This window comes from Cnephaeus nilssonii (assembly GCF_951640355.1).
Source record: "Cnephaeus nilssonii genome assembly, chromosome: 6".
In the NCBI taxonomy this organism is placed as follows: Eukaryota; Metazoa; Chordata; class Mammalia; order Chiroptera; family Vespertilionidae; genus Cnephaeus; species Cnephaeus nilssonii.
The window spans coordinates 47820692-47841562 of record NC_137077.1 but is presented as its reverse complement, the minus strand read 5'-3'; the positions used below and the strand labels follow the sequence as shown (position 1 = coordinate 47841562).

Sequence of the window (20871 nt, the reverse complement as noted above, 5' to 3'; positions counted from 1 at the left end):
CGGAGGGCCGATCGCATCCCGGCTCCCCCCCTCAATCTCCATTGGGACAGGCGCCAGATGCAGGGCCCACGGCTGGTGAGTGCCACTGCGGCTGCTGCAGCAGTGTGAGCCTCTCCTGATTAGGACTGACTGGGCGCGAGCCTGCAGCAGGCCCAGTGGGGCCGGGATGAGCGGGAAAAGCAGGCAGGAGCGGAGCTGCAGGCGACGTTAGACTGCCAGTTTTGGCCCAATTCCCGCAGGCCACCCCGAGGGATCCCACCTGTGCGCGAATTCGGGCACCAGGCCTCTAGTTAGGTACATAAATGATGCCACTCAGTTCTGTATGTGGATCTGCTTATGTACTCTCAACAGATGACTCGGGAAGAGCAGGGAGGCCCAGGCCCCTGGGAAAGCGTTTGGGATGGGAATGTCTCATGGTTAGGGTTGTTGTCTGGTGGAATGGAAGACCTGTGCTTGGTGATCCAGGGCTGCATTCTGTGTGGGAGGAGGAGGAAGAGCTGGTGTGGGTTTGTGAGGTTACTCCTGGTGGGAGTGCATGTGCATCTTGTGTGCTCTGAAGCTCAGAGCCAAGAACAGGCAAGTCTCTGAACCAAAGCCATCAGCCTGCTTCTAGAAACGTGTCAGCGGATTAGCTTATTGGCTTTTCCCCTGAGTGGCATTAGCTCTCACCCCGACTCATGTTCACCATCTGGCTTTGAGAAGTCTTTGAGCGATCTCTCTCCAGCAGCCTGCTCTGTGCCAGGGCTTTCTGAGGGCTGTTCAGCTTCCTCCCTCACCAGCCCGAGGGCCCAGTGCTCTCCAAGAAGAGGTTATCAGTCTGTTGTGTCCACATGTGTGCATGCCTGAGATCAAAAGAATACTTAAGACCTCAGAGGGGGAAAATCAGCTTAAAGGAGAATGAGTCAGTATGGTTAATGGCCTAACGTCTTTAGGTTGTCAAAACTAACAGGTGAATCTCTCCTTAGGTAAGTTTTTGAAATGGAATTGTTCCTGCCACAGAGAAAGCTCCTTCTGCCTTCGAGATGATGCAGCTTGTCCAGATTTTAGTAGAGCGAGGGAGACGAAGGGGCTGGAATTTTTCTTCCTCATTGGAAAGCAAAGCCTGTGGGTGGAGGTTCTTAAATGAACCACCTCCCCTCCCAGGGAGCTGGCTGCTCTCCCCTCCTAGGTTAATATGCATTGACTGGGGCTAAACGCTTGATGCTTCTGGACAGAGTCCAGCCCCTCAGCAGAGCAGCCACACTGTGGAGATACAGCTGCTGGCATTAAAGGGCTAAGCCCCTTTCCAGCTGCTCTGCTCTAACGGGAACTGCCTGCAGTCGGCAGTTTAACAGAGCTGTTTTAGCCCGATTAGGAGGAAATGACTAATCTCGGCATCTTCTCATGGCATGGCCTGGAGGCTCTGGGGCAGATAACCCGGTTGGGTGGGAAGTGGTTGGATAAATGGTGGAGTGGTAGGCGATGATCTCAAAAATGGTGGTCCTGGCTTGTGCTTGGTTTTGTCTCCATGAGAAAAGGGGTTCTCTTTAGCGATTCCCTGGTACTGAGGGAGAGGAGATGTTCACAGCGAGGGGTGGCCTGGGTCTTTAAGAGCTGGGCTAGCAACAGTTAAGTAGATGAGTTGAGAGCATCTAAGGGCATTGGTATCCATCCCTTTAGAGCAGTGGTTCTCAACCTTTTTAATGCCTCGACCCTTTAAATTATATTTTATTGATTTTTTACAGAGAGGAAGAGAGAGGGATAGAGAGTTAGAAACATCCATGAGAGAGAAACATCGATCAGCTGCCTCTTGCACACCCCCTACTGGGGGTGTGCCCGCAACCAAGGTACATGCCCTTGACCGGAATCGAACCTGGGACCCTTGAGTCCGCAGGCCGACGCTCTATCCACTGAGCCAAACCGGTTTCGGCATGCCTCAACCCTTTAATACAGTTCCTCATGTTGTGGTGACCCCCAGCCATAAAATTATTTTCTTTGCTACTTCATAACTGTAATTTTGCTGTTGTTATGAATCATAATGTAAATATCTGTGTTTTCCGATGGTCTTAGGCTCTCCGACCCACAGGTTGAGAACCGCTATCAGGGTCGCCTAAGACCATCAGAAAACACAGATATTTACATTATGATTCATAACAACAGCAAAATTACAGTTATGAAGTAGCAAAGAAAATAATTTTATGGTTGGGGGTCACCACAACATGAGGAACTGTATTAAAGGGTCGAAGCATTAGGAAGGTTGAGAACCACTGCCTTAGAGGAAGGAGAAGACTTGAGACACCCCCCCCCCCCCCAGTGTGGTTCCCATTTGGCCTTCGGTTCCCCTTTTCTTTAAAATCTAACTTAAAAAGCCAAGATTTGAGAGAGAAATGATCATTCCTTGGTCGTAAGGTGCACTTAAAAAATATGTTTTAGTGTCTCTGAGAATTGAGATATCTCATAATCAATGGCATCTTACAAATATAATGCAGTGATTTTTCTTTCTTAGTGGCTCATAAAGTGGTAGTGCACCTTATTATCAATGTCATTTGGGTTGGAAGTGTTAGCTGTTTGTGGGAGATATGCTGTTGGCTAGACCAGATGTGGTAGGAACCTGCTACTTACTGTAGCTGTGCAGAGATTGAAACAGGGAGTTCCTTCAGCTCTGAGGGAACCTGAGGTATGGGAAAAGCAAGGCTCAGCTCCAGGACATCTGGCACGAAGCCTGTGTAGGGTAGGACCAACGTTTGTTCCAGTCATGACCCCCAGAGCCATTCCATGTGACCCCTGAGTCAGGGAAGGGGGCAAAAGCTGTTGTGAATCAGTGAGGCCAAGACCAAAATAATAGAACATGTCGGCGGAGTTCTGGAGTCACAGTGTAGGACGGAAACGTTCAGGTGCTTCAGCACAAAGGAGGTTAGATGGTTAGATGCTTGGGGCAGGGAGTTGGGAGTGTACTGCAATCCTCTGTCCCGTTTGCTCCCGTCCCACAGCGCCAGAGCAGAGCTTTTCTCCTCTGACACTGGAAGGCCATGGTTCGTGGACCAAGACAAGAGAAGGGACAGGAGTGAAGGAGACTGTTGCCCTGAGATGAGAAGTAGACTAAAAATATAATTTTGTTTAAGGTCTTCCTGGTTGGTAGGGAGAGGTGTTCAAGTAACTGAAGTAATGTGTTTGGTGCCAGGATGGAGGTGGGTGCTGAGTGCTGTGGGCGCTCGGAGGGAGGGAGCTGGAGGCTTAAGAGCCTGGAAAGTGATGCGTTAAAGCTGGATCTCAGGATGAACAGGCAGCTGGAGAGGGCCTGGAGCGTATTCCAGGCTAAGGAAGGCCCTCCAGCCCGGTGTTCCATAACCGGACTCCCCAACTCTGTCCGGCCTCTAAATTCAGTCTGGCCCGCCCGACTGGGCCTTGTTTGATCTGTCCACATGGGGCAGGTGGAGTTGTTGGTCCCTGCCTCTGTCTCTGGCCTCCTCCATCAGCTCTTGCAACAACTGCCCCTTTGTCTGACTTCATCAGAGCTCTGAAACAGTTTTTCATTTCCCTCTTCTGCCCATCGACTGCTGCCTATTAATTAGTGCCGTTGGGCTCCCCACCCTCCATTCCCCTTCACGAACCAAGCTGCCCCTCCCTGAGACATGATTACAGATCTTGGCTGTGTGGACCCCCTGCCCCAGCTGCCAGAGTGGCCACAACTTGGCCTGATGCTTCGTCTTGATTAGCCCTTCACGTCACCCCTCCCTCCTTCCCTCCTCTTCCCCATGACACTGCCGGGCCTGATACTGGCTGCAGGTTAACATCTCCTGTGATAGCAGCACTCTTCTCATGCTGCTTCAGATCTTGGAGAACAGGCTGGGGCTCAGGGAGACTGGGGTGATCCCCTCTCCTGACCCAGCAGAGTCTCCCATCAAAACCCCAGTCAGGCCCTGGCCAGTGTGGCTCAATTGGTTGGGCGTTGTCCTGTGCGCTGAAAGGTTGCCAGTTCAATTCTTGGTCAGGCACATGCCCGGGTTACTTGCTTGATTCCTGGTAGGGGGTGTGCAGGAGGCAACCACTCCATATGCTCTCACATCGATGTTTCTCTCCCCCTCTCTCTATAAATTAATAAACTATTCTTAAAAAAAAAAACATAAACAAAAACCCCAGTCAGCTTGTTCCAGATCACTTGACCTCATTATAGATCAGAGATCACAGATTTTGATCTGTGCTGCCTCTTAAACCCTCAGCTCTGGTGGCTGCTCCTTTTTTGTTTACTTAGCTGCCATATGAAATCCCAGATGCTCCAAGCCCTGCTTCTTTTCACCCCTTTATACCCACCCAGCTTCCTTACCCCCGTCCCCTGAATCTCCCCAAACCAGCTCCCAGCTGCCATCACTGCAGCCCTCCACGTCTGTTCCAAGGAGTCCTGTTTCTTTCTCGGGTTTGATTCTTGACTCCTCTTTCCTCTGGATCCTTCTCCCCTGACACACTCATACTTACAGACTCTCTCCTTTGCTCAAGCTAAGCCTGGGTTAAGCCTTCTTTACTGATAGCTGGGCTGCATTAGACACCACAGGAGAAACAGCCAGACTCTGGCAGAGGGAATGGCGGCCTCCTGCGATGGGTAAAACCCGCTACCATGATGGCACTAGGCACGGTGCGGGACACGCATACCCCACGCAGTTCTTCCAGGCCCTTAGGAACAAACTCCATTTCCCAGATGAGGAAAGCGAGGCTCGGGATCCTTAAGTAACGTGCTCAGGTGCACACAGCTGTAAGTGCCTGAGCCTGTATTTAAACTCAACCCTTCCAACCTCTAGTCTACTTAAGTAGTTCTTTTCTTTTAACCTTGGTGTACAGAATCCTTTAGGTCAAAATGATTTTCCTTGGAAAGGTAAGTCTCTGGATCATCATCCTGCTCCTCCTCTCCCCTCAGCCCAAGGGGCCCAAATGTGCCCCAGAACCTGGCCCCTTAGTGGGCCCTCCCCTTTCCACCGTGTGGCTCCAGATTAGACCTGTCCTCTACACCCGAGGGAGCAGTGGGGTGGGAAGCGGAGAGGGGCTTCCTGCCAACCAATGGGGAAGCGACAGCCTGGGCTCTGTGCCGGCATCATCTGCTCCCGCTAAGACAATCATCAACATAAAAGGCTAATTGTATTAATCACCACGGCACCCGTCCGGAGTCCCCCTCCCTTTGGGGAGAATTATGAATTGCAATTGCAGATGGCTCTGCTGATTGAAAGCAGTGCTCAGCAGGGAGAAGGGCCAGATCAGATTACACACCATTAATTAAAAACTTCCCCTGACAAACGGGAGGAAGGGAGTGTGCGCCAAGGGTCTGCCTGGCTAGGTCTCTGTCCTCCCTGAGCTCCCCACTCCCACCCGAGGCCGGGGGCTGCGGCCGCGGAGCCCACTGGCTGGACCTGCTGAGATTTGGCTCCCTGAAGGCCAGCCCTTCCCTCGGCCAAACAGATGGCTGGCTGTCCTATTAAAGGCTGCGGAGGAGAAGCTCGCCTTTGGTTCCTCTCTCCTGTCTGACTTGGGATGCTCTTCAGGTTGTAACCTAGTTCCTCACTTCTCAGGAAGCTGGTCTCTGCTCTAGCACAGCTCCACACAACTGTTTGTGAAAGTAGCCCCCGCTTTCTCCTCAGGCAGCTACCCTTGCTTACCCTTTTGGCCCAAAGTTCCTGGGACAGAGGTCACACAGTTGGCTCTGGGGTAAGGGTGGGGCTCAAGTGTGACTGCACCCTCTTCCAGCTACCCCTGCCGGCAAGCGCAGGCTCCCCTGCCTGCTGTCCTCTTGGCTCCTATGGAGCTGAGACTCCTGAATTCTCCTCTTGATCAATCACTACCTCCTCTCCCTCCCAGCTGCCCAGCTTCAGTCATTCGCTCACCAGACTTTTATTGAGCAGCGTGTGTCCTGGGCTCTGGGGATGTGGAGATAATTTGTCTGGGAGCCTAAGGGCCTGCTGCAGGAGCTCCACCCCCTGCCCTCTCCAACCTTCTCTTCCATCCCGGGCTGTGTGAGCCCCCAGGCGCACGATTTTGGAAAATTCTAAGCTGGAAGCTAGAGAGACCTAAGGGGGCTGTGGTACTGAGCCAAGTGACCTTTAGCAAGCCAATCACATCACACACACACACACACACACACACACACACACACACACACACACACGCCCAGCCATCCCTGCTCATAAAGGCACAAGAAGCCCTGGGCGCTTTTGTGATGGTGGATGAGAGCAGCCCAGCCTGGGGAGCTGTGAGCCGTACTCTGCACTGACAGCATCACAGGACCCTGACCTCGGCTGCTGTGGCCACGAGGACTGGGGACTGTTCGGGCACTGGTCACAGGCTGGGCCTTGTCACCCAGCCCTGGGAAGACTGGAGCCCCTCCCCCACCCCCAGCCCCTTTGGAGACCTATCCAAAGGGAAAGGCCTATCTATTTTATGGATTTGGTTGCTGCATCTCAGAATGCCATGGTGATGGGCGCCATAGAGATGAGAAGAACTAACTTTTATTGGCTTGTCTCTTCGTTCCAGGGTCCCTCCCCCAGCACCCCCCGCCCCCTTGAAAAGCTCCACAGAAACTCGCCCCACACATACTCACAAAGCTCCCAGGTCAGTAGCCTCAGCAGAAAAGGAGGCAGGGCTCCCGTGACGGGAGCAAATGAAGTGAGAAAAACGTCCTCTGTTTCTCCCTCTCAGTCATCTCCCTGTCTCCCTTCCTCCCTCCCATTATCAACAGCAATTGTATTCAAACCCAATAATTACAGTAATAGCAACAATAATCATCATTTATTGGCTTTGTTTTTCTAACATTTTTACTTCCAAAAACATTTTCCAATTTCTTACTTGTTTTCACAGCAGTCTCTAGGGGAGGCCTGTGCCCATTCAGTCGCTGGGGAAGCTGAGGTCCAGGCTGGCCCCCGGGCCATGGGCAGAATCGGTTTATAGCAGCTTGTAAATACTAACAAACCAGTCGGGACTCTGGCCGTCCTCCAGAGGCACTGAACGGAACATCTTGGTTGCCTGCATCATTCCAACCATCCTTGGGACTTATTCAACAGCTCTTGGGGGTCCTGGTGGATTTGAGACTGAGGCCGAGACAGCTCCTGTGGCCCAGGACATGGACCGAGGGCTGGGCTGGAGTCATCCCCTCTCAGAACTGTCCCTGTCAATGGGACGGGGTGGGAGGCAGGAAAACGCCCAGAAGAGCTAGCCCGAGAAAAGCTTCCTCTCCGTGTCAGCTCTTCCCAAGGGTGGGGTTCTCTCCTGAGCATTTGGGGGGAGTGAGGGATGAAGATCTATAGGGAGGGTAATCTCTGTCCGAAAGAAGCCCCCAGTCTGAGGGGGGAGCCATAGCCTCCTCCCTCCCCCTCTCCCCCCAAACCACACCGAAGGGCAGAGACCCCTCTGAGGAGCCCTGAGTCTTCTGGGAAGTCTGGCCTCTCCTCCCTAAGGGTGGGGTAAGAAGTTGGGGTTCCCTGAGGTCCCTTTAGCCCTCAGTCTTTAAGCAGACTGGCTCTCTGGGCTCTAATTCCCCTGTCCCCCCGCAAGACCTGGGGATCTGGAGTCCAGTTGGATGAGAGAAGGGGAGGGCAGGCGTGAATCCCCCTGCCTCCCTCTGCTCTGTTCCATTAGAGATGGAGGAGGAGGAAGGCCGACAGATTTGCTCCCCGAATTCTATCTAGAAATGGAATGCCCGGGAGAGGGATTGGTATCCCCTGCCCAACCTGTTAGGACAAGAGGCCAAGCCTTTCCTACACACCCTTAAACACCCCCCTTTCCTCTCAGAAAACCTCAAATCTGGTCACACGAGGCATACTGCCCGCGCACAGGCCTCTCCAAAGCCTGAGGCAAGGGCCGAGTTCTAGGCTATCTGAAACATATTCTCCATTTTGGTGTCCCCTGGATTGGACTGGGGTTCGTTTTTCTGGGGCTCCTCCCCTTCCACTTTCTCCATCTCCGAGGTGCCTGTGAGGATGGCCAGCCGCTGGGCCAGGGTCTTGGTGTCAGGGAACAGGATGAAGTTGTAGATCAGCGACGCCAGGACAGCCCCTGTCAGGGGTCCCACCCAGAAGATCTGAGGAGGCAGAGAGAAGTGGGCGCCGGCTTGTGAGCCATCGGGATCATAGGGTGGCTGTGGGACCCCTGCCTGCTTCCCCGGTGCTGACTTGGTCTCCCAGGAGCCCTGGAGCTGTCTAAAAGGTGGCAGATTTGAGAAGCAGGAGTCCTGTCCAGAACTCCCGCCGTGGGGGGATCTTGCCTCCCATGGGCGGCCCAGGCTCCTCACCACTCCTTTCTCCCTGCTCTCACCTCCCCTGTACCAGCCGGGAGCCCTGGCTAGTGCTGTTCCTATCTTTGCTGGTGTGTGTGCGTCTATTTCTGTTTGCCTTGTTCTTTATCCAAGTTTGGAAATCGGTCCAGCTGGAGAAAGTGAATAAGGAAACAGCCAGGACTTGAGGCTGCGGTTCCCGCCCTGGCCCATTTCTAGCCAGTCCCCTGGGCACCCTGGGCTATTGAAGCCAGAAAGAAAGGAAGTACAAGCCCCGGTCTTCTGAGCTCAGGGAAACCTCCATCAGGGGTCAAGATGGTCCGTGGCAGGGGGACTTGTCTGCCCGCCCCCCGGTGAAGCCTCGGGCCCTCATGCCCCCCACCCATGGCTGCCAGCAGAGGGTCTCACCCAGTGGACTTCGAACTTCCCAACGATGACAGCAGGACCGAAGGAGCGGGCCGGGTTCATGGAACAGCCAGTGAAGTAGACCTGGGGAGTGATTGTGGTTCAGGGTGCGAAGGGGCTTAAGGCAGGCCTGGGAGGGGACAGTCCCCGCGGCCTTGGTTCAGGCCCAGCTCCAGCCTTGGCCTCTGCAGCACGAAGCCTGGGCCTGGAGTATGGGGCTCCCTCCCCCTCCCCCCAGGGCATGAGGGACGCAGGGAGGGACGTTTCCTGGCCTTCGGGGCCCCTGCAGCCCCTCTGCCCCTTACCCCGATGAGGTGGCCCAAGGCCACGGAGGTCCCGATCATGGCGGCCGGGGAAGCCGACGTCTGCCGACTGTCGGTGGAAGCAAAGACACAGAGCACCAGCTGCAGGGTCAGAACCAGCTCCACCGCCACCGCCTGGCCCGCTGAGACTCTGCTCTGGACCTGGTGAGAGGGTTACCCTGGAGTCCGCCCATTTCCCGTGTCACATCTCACCTCTGCCAGGCCAGGCCGGAAGGACGGTGCAGGGGGTGGGGGCAGCCTGGCCACTTGCTCTCTCAGAAGTAGTGTCACCCTTCCCACCCCAAAGGTTGGTTGGGGCCAGTGATTCAGGGGGTGGTTGGGGCTCAGGACTGGTGGGAAAGGAGGCACAGAGAAGCTGGGGTGCATGTTTGCGAGCTGATTGGGAGGAGACCTGGGTGGGAGTGGAAGGAGATTTGGGGAGGTAGGTGGAACAGAGATGACTAGGGGGAGCTGGTTGGGGGTTGGTGAAACAGGCCTCAGGGTGCTGGGGGACCGTGGGGAGGGAGATGAAGTGCATGCAGGGTTCCTGCCGTCACCCACAGCCCCAGCCCTCCCTGGCTACCCCAGCCCCTGAATGCCTGGTCCTTCTCCGACTCCTGCCCCTTCGTGTGGCTGCTCCCACCTGTTCCTCAACCCACGACCCCATCCCTGCTCCGTCTGCACTAAAGCCACACACGGTCTGACTCCCTGGGTCCCAGGCCCAGCACAGCAGGGTGAAGCAGGTGCCTGTGTGGTTACCTCCCTGCCCCTCTCCTCTGCCTGGCCCTCCCCCCTCCTGGCCCTGCCAGGCGCCCCTCCCTGCACCTACCACGTTGACTGCGAGGGTCTCTCGGATGTCTCCCGGTGTGATCCCGTAGAGCAGAGCAGCCCCCACAATGGCCCCTGCCAGCTGGGCAGCCATATAGGCCACGGCGCGGGGCAGGGAGATTTGGGAGCCCACGAGGAAGGCCAGCGTCACCGCGGGGTTGACGTGAGCCCCGCTGGTCTTCCAGGTCACCTGCACCACCATGGCCGTGGCCAGGTTGAAGGTGATGGCGATCTGCAGCACAGAGGGAAGCGCCGAGGGCCAGCGCATGGCCGAGCCCACGCCGAAGAACACGTACAGCCCTGTGGCCAGGAACTCGGCAAACAGCGCCTTGCTGATGGCCATCCAGAGCCGGCACCCCAGCCTCCTGGCCAAGCCGCACCCCCCTGGCTCCATCCCTGCAGGTCCTGGAGTGTGGGCTGCCGCCCCCTCTGCTCCAGGTCCCTCTGCTCGCCTCTGGCCCGCGGTCTCGGCTGCTCTGGGGCCTCACTGAGCGGAGGCTTGGCTGGCCCACCTGTAGCTCCTCGGCTGCACCGCAGCCAGGCCTGTGCTGGCCGACTGGCAGGGACCGAGCTGGCGGGGTTATGTGTGTCTGGGTGGGCGGGAGGTGTGGGGCGGCGCTCACATGTCTGTCCGCCCGGAGCTCACCTGACAGCTGGGGGCGGGGCGGTCTCGGGGCGCTGACCTGGAACCTCCAGGGAGGTTTCCAAACTGGACAGGCCTAACGTGCTGCGGGCAGAGCCCAGCCTGAGGGCACAGGTGCCGCTCACACCCCTGATGTCAGCGTGGAGAGAGCGAGACCTCTCCATTCCCAAGCCCAAGGCCTGCCCCAGAGGGTCCTGTGCATTCGGGGTGGGGGGGGGGGAAGGGTCGGAGGAGGGACGACAGGGGGACTCCTGTTCTCCTAGCCCTCTGCCTCCAGATGGGCTCATACTACCTGTACCCCATAAATCCAGATGTGAAAGGAAGCTCTCTCCTCCACCCCCGCCTAAAACCCAGCTCACAGAAAGCAGCCGTAAACAGAGTTTCCTGGGGACGTGGCCGGTGGGGACGCAGAGGGGCAGGTGGGAGACGGGTTATTCCACAGCTGATCAGGTGACACGCACGGCAGTGGGCACCCTGCTGCTTGCCCGCGGAAATTTCCACTGGAGTCACACCCACTTCCCTGTCTCTTTCTGCTTCCCTCCCTCCCTCTCATTCCTTAGACCCCCACCCCCACCCCCGCTTCTCCGCTCTCCTTCTCAGGGGACAAAACAATACCTCTTCTGTCCCACACAGGGCAGCTGAGCCATTTTTGTGGCCATGCCGGCCCTAAAGTCACCCATACCCTAGGCTCTGCCCTTCTATCCTGTGCAGTATAGCGAGGTGTTGACCTAAACAAAGGTATTCCCTCCCTAAGAAGGATCTGTCGCGCTGTTAAAACAATCCTGTCTTCACCTCCTGACCACCTCTGGGTGCCAGGGCCTCGCCCCTGGACATACCTGCCTGCCCCGTGGATGCCCCCTGCTTGTCCTCAGACCCCTCAAACGAAACCTTTCCGGAAATGAGGTCCTCCTCCCCCATCCCCCAAACGCACCCCTCCTGTTCCTACCGCCCCCCCACCCCCCTGCCCATCAGTTGCAGGCACCAGGGAAGCATCCTGACCCTTCTCCCCCTCCGGCCTCATCCACTGAAGGCCTCCGTCCTGCTCTTTTGAGCCCTACGTGTTCCTTGACTGTGCTCTCCTCTTGCACCCCTGCTGCCCGGCTGCCTTTAAGCGTTCTGTCTGCTCCCTTGCTCTGCTCCAATCCATTATCCACACCGCAGCCCCAGTGATCTCTCTAAAATGCAAATCTGATCCTGCTGCTCCTCTGCTAAAGCACTTCAAAGCTTCCGTCCCTTCTGTGAGCCCCATGCGTGCATGTGCGTGCGTGGCCTCCAAGGCCCCCTGGGATCCTGCTCCTCCTCCTCCCCTCTCTCCACGCCTTGCCTTGCACTTTACCCTCTGGCCTCATCAAAAGGCCAGTGGTTCTGGAACGCTCGGAGCTGGTCTCTCCTTGGAAGATGCTCTCTCTTCTTGGAGAGCCCTTCCCACCTCCTCTGCTTGGGTAACCCCTATACCATCCCTACGGCTCAGCTTCGGTGTCACCTCCTCCTTCCCCAGGTGAGTCCCTCTGTGTGTTCCCACCACGCCTGGACATTTTTGTGCACTACAGTCAGCATAGGGTGTTGCCATGGTGTTAACGGTCTCCCTGTGAGGCGGCGAGCTCCTGAGGGAGGCAGGAGCCAAGGTTTGCTCATCCCTACATGCAGTACCTTGCACAGGGATTGATCATAGTAGGTACTCAATAAATAACTGTCGAGTGAATGAGTGAGTAAAACCTTCCCTTCTGCGTCTTGTGAGTCTGTGCTTTTGTCGGCTGTTTGAGGGGGATGGAGAGGCAGGAGGAGTGGGTGGCCCCAGTGCTGGGTTGGCTATGCTTCACCAGCTTTTTAAAAATGTTTATATTGATCTCAGAGAGAAAAGGAGAGGGAGGGAGAGATAGAAACATCAATGATGACAGAGAATCATCGATTGGCTGCCTCCTGCCCATCAGCGATTGAGCCAGCAACCTGGGCACGTGCCCTTGACCTGAATCGAACCCGGGACCCTTCAGTCCGAAGGCCGACACTCTATCCACTGAGCCGAACCAGCTAGGGCTTCACCGGCTTCTGGACCTCCTGGAGGCAGGAGACTTTCACATCTGCTTCCTGTCAGCTGCCTATTCTTAGTCTTACACCTTCTCTCACCTGGGACCGGGCCCTCTGAAACCTTCCAGTGAAACATCCCAGCTCTGATCACAGGCTCTGGCCACCCACCTTCCCCCATCTCAGTCACAGCGAAACTGCCCCCCGTTCTGTCCTCCCAGCCATCCTGGCGTGACCCTACCTTCTCCAGCCAGATGCCCTGGCATCTCACCTTAGTGCCCCACTGTCCCGGCTCTCTTTTCTCCCTCCCCCTCCCACACACCTGCAGCTCTCCATTCTCATTCTGCTCACACCCTCTGCCTACCATCTGCACTGCTGAGCGCTGCTGGAGACGCTGGCCCAGCCATGCAGGCCGCTGCCACGACAAGTCCATGGTTTCTGGCCTCAGCAGGGGCCGCTGCTCTATTCTGCAATCCTTACACCACCCCTGGACGGCTGTCTCCCCATTCTTCCAAGGCCCACTTCAACTTTCCCCACTCGGCTCAAGCACCCCGCTCTTCTAGCAGATCGACCGGCCTCCTGTCCCACCCAGACAGCCAAGCTAGCGGGCAGTGCTGCCACCCGCCCTCTGGCCACAAACGCGTGGTGGCTGCCCATGCCCTGACCAGCTGCCCTGTGCCCCGGAGCAGAGGCAACCTTCTCTCGTGTTGAATCGGGGGCCCCACCCGAGCATGGGGGGCCGTCTCTCTGCTGTTCCCAGTCTCATCCGTGGTGTGCACTTCGCCCTCTCCTGGCTTCTTTATAGCGCGCCTGGCAATCTCGGAGTAGTGGAGAGACCATGAATTTGGAATGCCTTTCCTCTTTGTCTCTTTTTAAAAGACTTTGTTCAAGTCTGATTCCTCCATGACGGCTGCCCTGATTTTCCTCTCCAGCAGAGGCAGGCAGGCTGCGTGGGGAAGACGTTGGGCTTGAGCAAAGCCAGTGGCTGCTTCGGGCTCCGGCGGCCTCACTGCCTCCACTGTTCCAGCACAGACTCTGGCGCTTTCCTGGCCCAGAGGATTCTTTCAATAATTACTCAAGGAATGGAGGCATGGGCAGCGTGAGGGACATTCCTCCGTGCCTGCCTCGGGGGGCTCTCTGCCTGGAGGCTGTCCCAAAGAACCTCAAGGGCATCTCTCTTCTTCCCTCCCTTGGGTTCAGACACGTGCCAGCCCCTCCGTCTTCCCGAGCCTCAGCTCTGTGCCTGTATACCAGGCACCAAACAACAGGGCAGCCTGTCTGCTGAGGCCTGTGATAAGAGAACACAAGCGAAAGCATTTGGGCCTTGCCGTGCACTGCACTCCTGACCAGTGCCTGACGCCTGGACTTCGGTTTCCCTCCTTATGAAATGGAGATTAAAATCCCCACCTCCCCACGTGTCATTAGGAGTCGATGTGCTAATTCCCGGGAGGGTGTTTCTGAGCGAGGAAGTGTTGGTTATTAGAACCGCCACTCCCCTCCCCTCCCCTCTCCGGTGAGACAGCTGTGAGCACCGGGCTGGTGGGAAGGGTCCTGGCTGCTGTGGCAGCTCCAGGACAAGCAGCACCGGCGGCCCCTGCCCTGGACCCTGGAGGCTGGGCATTAAGAGCCGTGGTAGCCTTTGTTCCTGGCTGGCCCAGAACAGAGCCTCCTGGGGCCCAGCCTGGCCCGGGACAAGGTCCTTCGTCCCCCGAGGCCAGCCAGGCATTGGCCAGGGCTTGCTCCGGCTCCAGCCAGTCCTGGGCTCTAGCGCCACGCTTTGAGGTCACTCATGCTCAGAGGCCTTTTGCCACGGCCCCCACCTGGCTGCCTACAGCTGCCTGGCTGTGTGCTCTTCACCTCCCAGAGGCCTGTCTCTGGGCTCCCCAGATCCCTGAGAAGGGAGGAACATGCATAAGAGAAGTGACTGAGGACCAGGGTTTCAGGGTTTGAGGGAGATGGGGCAGCAAGAAGGATGAAGGTATCAGGAGAGAAGAGGAGGGGCATTAAACACATGATAGAAGGGAAGAAGTCAAGATAGCTTCCCTCACATCATCTCACCAATCCCCACAAAATGTGACAGGCGAGGCAGTCTGATCTTATCTGCACAGACAGGGGAGGAAACTGAGAGGGGCCGAGAGAGCTGACCCTCCAGCCAACCCTCCTGTCCATCCATCTAGACAGCCAACCTCTTCCCATCCTCTCCTTCACCCCCAGTCCTCCATCTCTTCACCACGTCTACCTTTCCACCTGGTGAGACCTGGCAGGCCTGCGCAGATGGGGAGTGGAGGGGTAGGACGCCTCCTAGAGGAGAATCAAGGCGCTCCGTGGGCCCCATCTTCAGGTGGAGCAGAGGGTCACAGGGGTGACTGAGCATGTGTGCTTGGGTGTGACACACGTGCGCCTCTCGGTTACACATGGAGCCGGAACACGAGTGGAGGAGGACTGGCGAGGCTGTCACATGCACGGAGTGAGCTGCAGGTCGGTGTGGAGGTGCGGGGCTGGGCGTGTGCCGGCTCCTGCGGGTCTTTGTGAGCCCGGACCTAGCGGCACGTGGCGGATCAGCCACCACGGAGCACAGCGCCCTCTGCTGGCCACAGAGCCCGACTGCCGCAACTTGGCCGTCCAAAGCCTAGGATCCTCTCCCTCTGGCGGGGCCGGGAACTCCCTCGGACTGGGTGCCGCACCCCGCCCTGAGGGTCTGTCCCCCACAGGCCCAGTTGTCAGAGAAAGGAACGCAAGTTGCTGGGCTGGGGGAGAGGCCAGCCTCCCAGGCACGGCTGTGCCTGCACCTGAGTCTTCTGGAGGCTGAATGGGAAAGGACTCTCTCTCTTCTACATCCCATCTCGGATAGTGGCGTGGGGGTGGACCGAGAGTAGCTACTTCCTGATGGCCCCGGGGGACCCAGGCCTGAGAGACTCCCCGTGTCCTCCATCCCCCACGTCTGGAGCCCAGACCCAGAGTTCGCGGACGAGAAGCGCAGCAGTTGTGCATTCGGTGGACGAGGCCCCCCTCTGCTGGTCGGAGCTGGCACTTGCGGCCGGGACTGGGTGGAGGCCGAGCTGGCTGCCCCTTTCCACAGGTTCTCACACGCATAACTGCCTTTTGGTGTTAACTGCACGCTGGTGAGGCGGGCGGGGCGGGGCAGGGCAGGGCGGCTGCAGCTCCCACTCACAGATACTAGGCTCAGGTGTGGAGGAGGACTGGGGACTCTGCCGCCCTCACCCCCAACCCCTGCGACTGACCCTTGCCAGCAGGGCCTGTCGACTCTCCCACCTCTTCCCCGCCCAGATCCGAGCCCTACTGGCCCCTTGTCTTCTGAGGCAAAGCTGAAGACTGTGGAGCAAGGTTCCTGCCCAAGAGAAAAGCTGGAGCTCAGGTTCAAACACTCCCAGGAGAGCAGAGGCCCGGACATGGGGTGCGGCCAGGGTCCCAGATGTGTACATGCTGGCTTCTCTTCACACTTGTTTGTTTATTGAGCACTCACCCTGAAGTGCCTGGCCCTGTTTGCACCAGGGTTTTATTTCTATCCATTGTGTCATTTTAACCTCACAGCCACCCATGCGTACAACTAGCCCCATTTTACAGGTGAGGTCATTAAAGCTCGGAGGGTGTATGTTACCCAACGTTAGGCATCAAGACTTGGACCCCAAGCAGCCTCTTTAACTCTGATGCAGGGCCGTGTCCTGAGCTGCTCAGCTGCACCCCACTCTTTCCCACAGCGAGCAGCGGGTCCTAGGAATCTCATTCCTTCATCTCATCTGATCTCCACAGCAACCTGTGAGGGAAGCCGTTTTAACCCTCATTGTACAGCCTAACAGATGGAGGCTTGGCTGGTTAAGGGGGTTCCCTAAGGAGTGTCCGTGTCAAGGGGACAAGAGCGAGGGCAGAGCAGCGGGCCCAGCGAGGAAGATGGTGGGGACACTGGCCGGCAGCGGCAGGGAAGGGGAGACCAGAAAAGAGCTGGGCCAGTGCAGCATGTGCATGTGTGTGCGTGTGTGTGTGTGTGTCTGTGCGCGTGCATGTGTGTGCGTGCGTGTGCGTGCGTGTGTGTGTGTGCGTGTGTGTTTTTGTGTGTGTGTGTGGCGGGGCAGGGGAGTGCTGCTGTCCCTGAGCACAGGCTCCCAACACGGCTCCTTTTTAGAACACGGAGGGGCAGAGAGGGGAGTCCAGGCTGTGCCTCCTCCCTGATGACAGACCTGGCTGGTCACCCCCTTGGCATCTCAAGGGGCTGCAGGCTGGTTCATTTCTCTCCCACCCTGCCTGGCACACCCTCCTCGAGGGGCAGGGACTTGACATAGCTGAGGCGGGAGGGGTGTGTGGGCGGGAGGTTGAGTGAAGAGGATGCCTCCTTCTCTGCTCCCACTGCCTCCTCCTGACCTCCAGCTCGCTTTCTGTATTTGGTCTCGCTCCCTCTCCCACTCCCCTCTCTTGCTCTTCCCACCCCCATATCTGACTCTAGGCCCCCCTGCCCTCAGCTTCCCTGTCTTTCCACAGAGGCCTGCGGAGCCCGTGGGGAAGGTGTGGGATGGTGAGGAGGAGCAGTGATGAGCCAGCGCCCCAGGGAGAGGCTTTTGGGGAGAGAGGAGGCAGAACATGAACGTCAGCGGTTTATTGGGAAGCCCCACTCCACACACCAGCAGCCCTAGCCCATGCACCTAGAAGCAGAAATAAATAAGGCAGCGTTGAATGAACCAGTCTCTCCCCCTCCCCAGGAGCTCTGGGAGGGTCAGCCGCTGCCATCCTAGGGGCTGGGATCCTTCTGGCTCTTGAGGAGGGGCTGGGGAGAGTGGGGCGTGAAGAATGCAGGCCACTCCTTGCTGGCCTGCCCCTGGGGCGGCCGGTGAGCTCAGTGCTGTGTTCACACTCTCTGAGGTCTGACCTCAGAGAGACCCCCCTTTCCATCAGACCTCAGCCCCTGGCCCCCACCCCAAGAGTCCCATCATGGGTTCCTGCTCCCATTTCTAACTGCAGCCTGGGGGGCGAGTACCTCCTCCCTAGCCCAGGGGACCCAGCTGTGGGGGAAGGAAGCTTTGCTGTCATGGGTTTTTGTGTGTTTTTTTTTTTTTGGGGGGGGGGGTGTTCCCCTGCAATTCAGGGGTGAGGGGCTAGCCCCTGTCTGACGCTGGTCAGTGGGCGGTCAGCTCCATGGTCTTCTTCCGCTCCTCCCGCTGCTCCTCCCAGTCCTCCTCAGGCTCATACGTGCCCTTGACGACGGCCACACGCTCACTCAGGCTCAGGGAGTTGGGGAAGAGCAGGTAGAAGTAGAGGATGGCGGCCAGGGCAGCCCCCACGATGGGCCCCACCCAGAACACCTGACGGAGACAAGACGGCATCAGCGGGCTGAGCCCAGGCCTCAGAGACCCCCACTCCCCGCCTCCAGAGGACAGACTCATGGGCCCTCAGAAGAGACAGACATACGGACTCCCAGGCCCCCAGGAAGAAAGACTTTCTCCCTCCTCAGGGAGATGGGATCACAGACACCCACATCCTTAAAGGAGACAGACCAGGTCCCCAGAGGCCAGGGCTCCTGTCCCTAAAGAGACAGATGAACCTTCAGAGGGAACAGACACATCGATCCTCAGAGAGACGGACAGAACTCCTCTCCCTCACACATGGGGATGGGGTCAGACTCCGGAGGGAGACCATGAGCTCTCAAAGGATTGTCCAGACAGACAGACCCATGGGAAGGAAGACTGTCCCAACCCCTCAACAGGGACCGGTGAGTAAAACATCAGGGAGGACAGACACACAGACTCCCAGAGGCACAGACAAAATCCTCAGAGATCAACCTAGAGGTGGGGATCCCCTCGCTTACCTAGAGGACAGACAGACATAGTCCTCCCCCCCCCCCCCAAACAAGGGCCTCCTTGTCCATATAAATCTACCCCTGCCGGTGATCTGGCTGCACCCTATTCCCTACGGTGTCCCCTTCTCTCTCCAGCCACTGCTCCCCAGGCCCACCCCAAGCTCTGGGCCCACAGCACCCAGAAAGGCCAGGGCCGCAGCTGGTGTCCCGGCCCCCACTGCCAGGGATCAAGGGGCGCCCAGACTCACCCAGTGTGCAGAGCTGAACCGCTTCATGACCACTGCGGGGCCGAAAGAGCGGGCTGGGTTCATGGAGCAGCTGGTGAAATAGATCTGGACAGAGAGAGGGAGGTGGTGAGGAGGACAAAGGGCATGTCTGCTCCCACCGAGCCCCACCTCTCCCAGCGTCACCCAGCAGTCCAGGGGTTCAGCCAGATCTCCAAGCCAGGATCTCCAGTTCCCAGGCTGGTACCTCTCCCTCCACAGGTCCCTGTGCACACTCCTCTCCTCTCTGTCCTGAGCCTGGGCTTGGTTTCCTGCCCCACTTCAACTCCCACTTTTCCCATCTAACCTCGGGCTAGAGAAGGTGTGGGGGGCTCCAGTCTGGGACAGAGTATAGCAGCCCCACCCCAGGCCCAACTGCAGGGCTCACTGGTCCAGAGAGGTACTGCTCTAGGGCCCCATTATTTGCCCGGAGGGGCTCCCCATAACCCCATCCACATGGCAGCTCTGCTCACCCCCACAAGGTGGCCCAGGGTGACGGACAGGCCGATGGACAGGGCCGGGGAGCCCACAGGGCTGGTGCGGCGGGCGTCAGTAGAGGAGAAGATGCAGAGCGCCAGCTGGAAGGTCAGAATCAGCTCCACCACCATGGCCTGGCCGGGCGTCGTGTTGTTGTTGAGCTGCAAGGGGAGGGAGGGTTAGGCTTGCCTTCCGGCTCTATGGCCAGGGGCCTGGAGAAAGGGGTTTAGGGCCTCCGAGGACCCCACAGCCCAGTGGACGTCAAGGCAGGGAGGCCAGCTGCCAAAGAGACTACATACTTCACCGTGTGTACGAAGCCTGGGGCGCAGGCCATGGCCGAAGGGTGGTATGCGGGAGCTTCTATTGGACACAGCCCTGTCAACGGTTCTGCCCAGTCTCCAACCCCCACAAGCTGGCATTTCCCCTCCCTCCTGTGGGCAGCTGCCCAGTTTGCCTACTGCACCCCCAGCCCACCTCCCGCCCGTGCCTGAGCCACTGCCAGGGCCAACCTCAAACCCGTCTCTCCAGTGGGGCTGACTCACGGCCTGACAATGGCCGAGAAAATCCTCCTCTGTGTTTGACTAATGAACCCAGTTTGCATGGAACATGGGGGCTGAATCTGGGGCTTCGGGGAGGGGGAGGCAGCAGGGGGCCAGGAACAGGAGCCAGTGTTCAACAGGGACCCTCACATTAGAACGGAATTAGAGGTTCCCATGCATGATCTCTAAATGGGATCCCGTGACACCTGCTGTGGTAGGCGACCGCCATCCCCTGTAAAGGCTGAGGACAATGAGGCCCAGGGAGGCCAGGGCCAGCAGAAGCCCAGATTGCAACCCGTCTCTCTGATGGTCCATGAAACCACTCCACGGAGGAACAGACAGGAGCTGTGAGGGCGCAAGGGGAAGGCAGAGCTGGGGGGAGACAGGAGCAAAGGCAGGAGCTTCCGACAAAAAGGAGGGGCAGTAGGCACCAGGAGAGAGGCCGGGAAGGGGCAGCAAGAGGGGGGAAGGCTGAGCAGGCACCCCCCAGCCTGGGCAGCCTCTTCCTGGCCTCGGTGTGCAGGGCCCACCCCCGGTCCGGGGCACTCACCGCATTGACCGCCAGGCTGCCCCGCGCATTGGCCGGTGCCAGCCCGTAGAGGATGCCAGCACCCGCGATGGCGCCCACCAGCTGGGCCACCACGTAGAAGACAGCCCGCAGCAGGGAGATCTGGTTGCCCACCAAGAGGGCCAGCGTGACGGCAGGGTTGATGTGGCCGCCGCTCACGGGCCCCAGGGCCTGGGCCAGGGTGCCGATGGCCAGGCCGAAGGCCAGCGAGATCTGGAGGATGGAGGGCAGCGCCGACGGCCACTGAAGGGCCGAGCCGAGGCCGAAGAAGACGAAGATGAGGGTGGCCAGGAACTCGGTGAACACGGCCTTGACGAAGGCCACGGAGCACACCTCCTTCTTCATGGTGGCCGCGGGGGCCGAGCGGCGTTGGGGGGCGCCCGTCGGGGCGGCGGCGGCGGCGCGGGGGACGAGGGACTGGCTCGCGGGCGCGGCGCGCTCTCCCGGGCCGTGCGCGCGGCTGGCGGCCTGGCGCGGGCGCCGCAGGGGTGCGCTATATAGAGGGCGGGCGCCCCCCGCCGGGGCCCGCGCGGGGGGGCAGGGGGCGGCTCCCGCGCTCCGCGGCCAGCGCCGCTTGCAGGGAGGGAACTTTGCGGCCGCCCCGGGCTCGCCGCCGTCCCGGGCCCCGCGAGGTCTCCAGCCCGGGCAGCGTGCGACCTGTCGGGGCCAGGTGACCCGGGCGGCGGCGCAGACCGGCCCCGCGGCGGGGGGCCCGCGCATGGTGCGCTCCGGGCGGCTCCCCCGCTCAGCTCCGCGCCGTGCGCCCCGGGTCCCGCGGACACTTGGCTCGG

The 20871-nt window shown here is 58.6% G+C and overlaps 2 protein-coding genes across 2 annotated transcripts; both read right to left on the bottom strand.

The window, feature by feature from the left end:
* Positions 1–6936: 6936 nt before the first annotated feature.
* On the bottom strand, positions 6937–10248 carry AQP6 (aquaporin 6). Its single transcript, XM_079776008.1, has 4 exons — positions 9764–10248; positions 8938–9096; positions 8636–8716; positions 6937–8035 (listed from the first exon to the last, which is right to left on the bottom strand). The coding sequence occupies exons 1-4, from the start codon at positions 10154–10156 to the stop codon at positions 7823–7825; spliced, it is 846 nt and encodes a 281-aa protein (XP_079632134.1). The 5' UTR covers positions 10157–10248; the 3' UTR covers positions 6937–7822.
* A 6773-nt stretch (positions 10249–17021) lies between these two features.
* Positions 17022–20574, bottom strand: AQP5 (aquaporin 5). Its single transcript, XM_079775276.1, has 4 exons — positions 20063–20574; positions 18970–19134; positions 18482–18565; positions 17022–17739 (listed from the first exon to the last, which is right to left on the bottom strand). The coding sequence occupies exons 1-4, from the start codon at positions 20423–20425 to the stop codon at positions 17554–17556; spliced, it is 798 nt and encodes a 265-aa protein (XP_079631402.1). The 5' UTR covers positions 20426–20574; the 3' UTR covers positions 17022–17553.
* Positions 20575–20871: the final 297 nt, after the last annotated feature.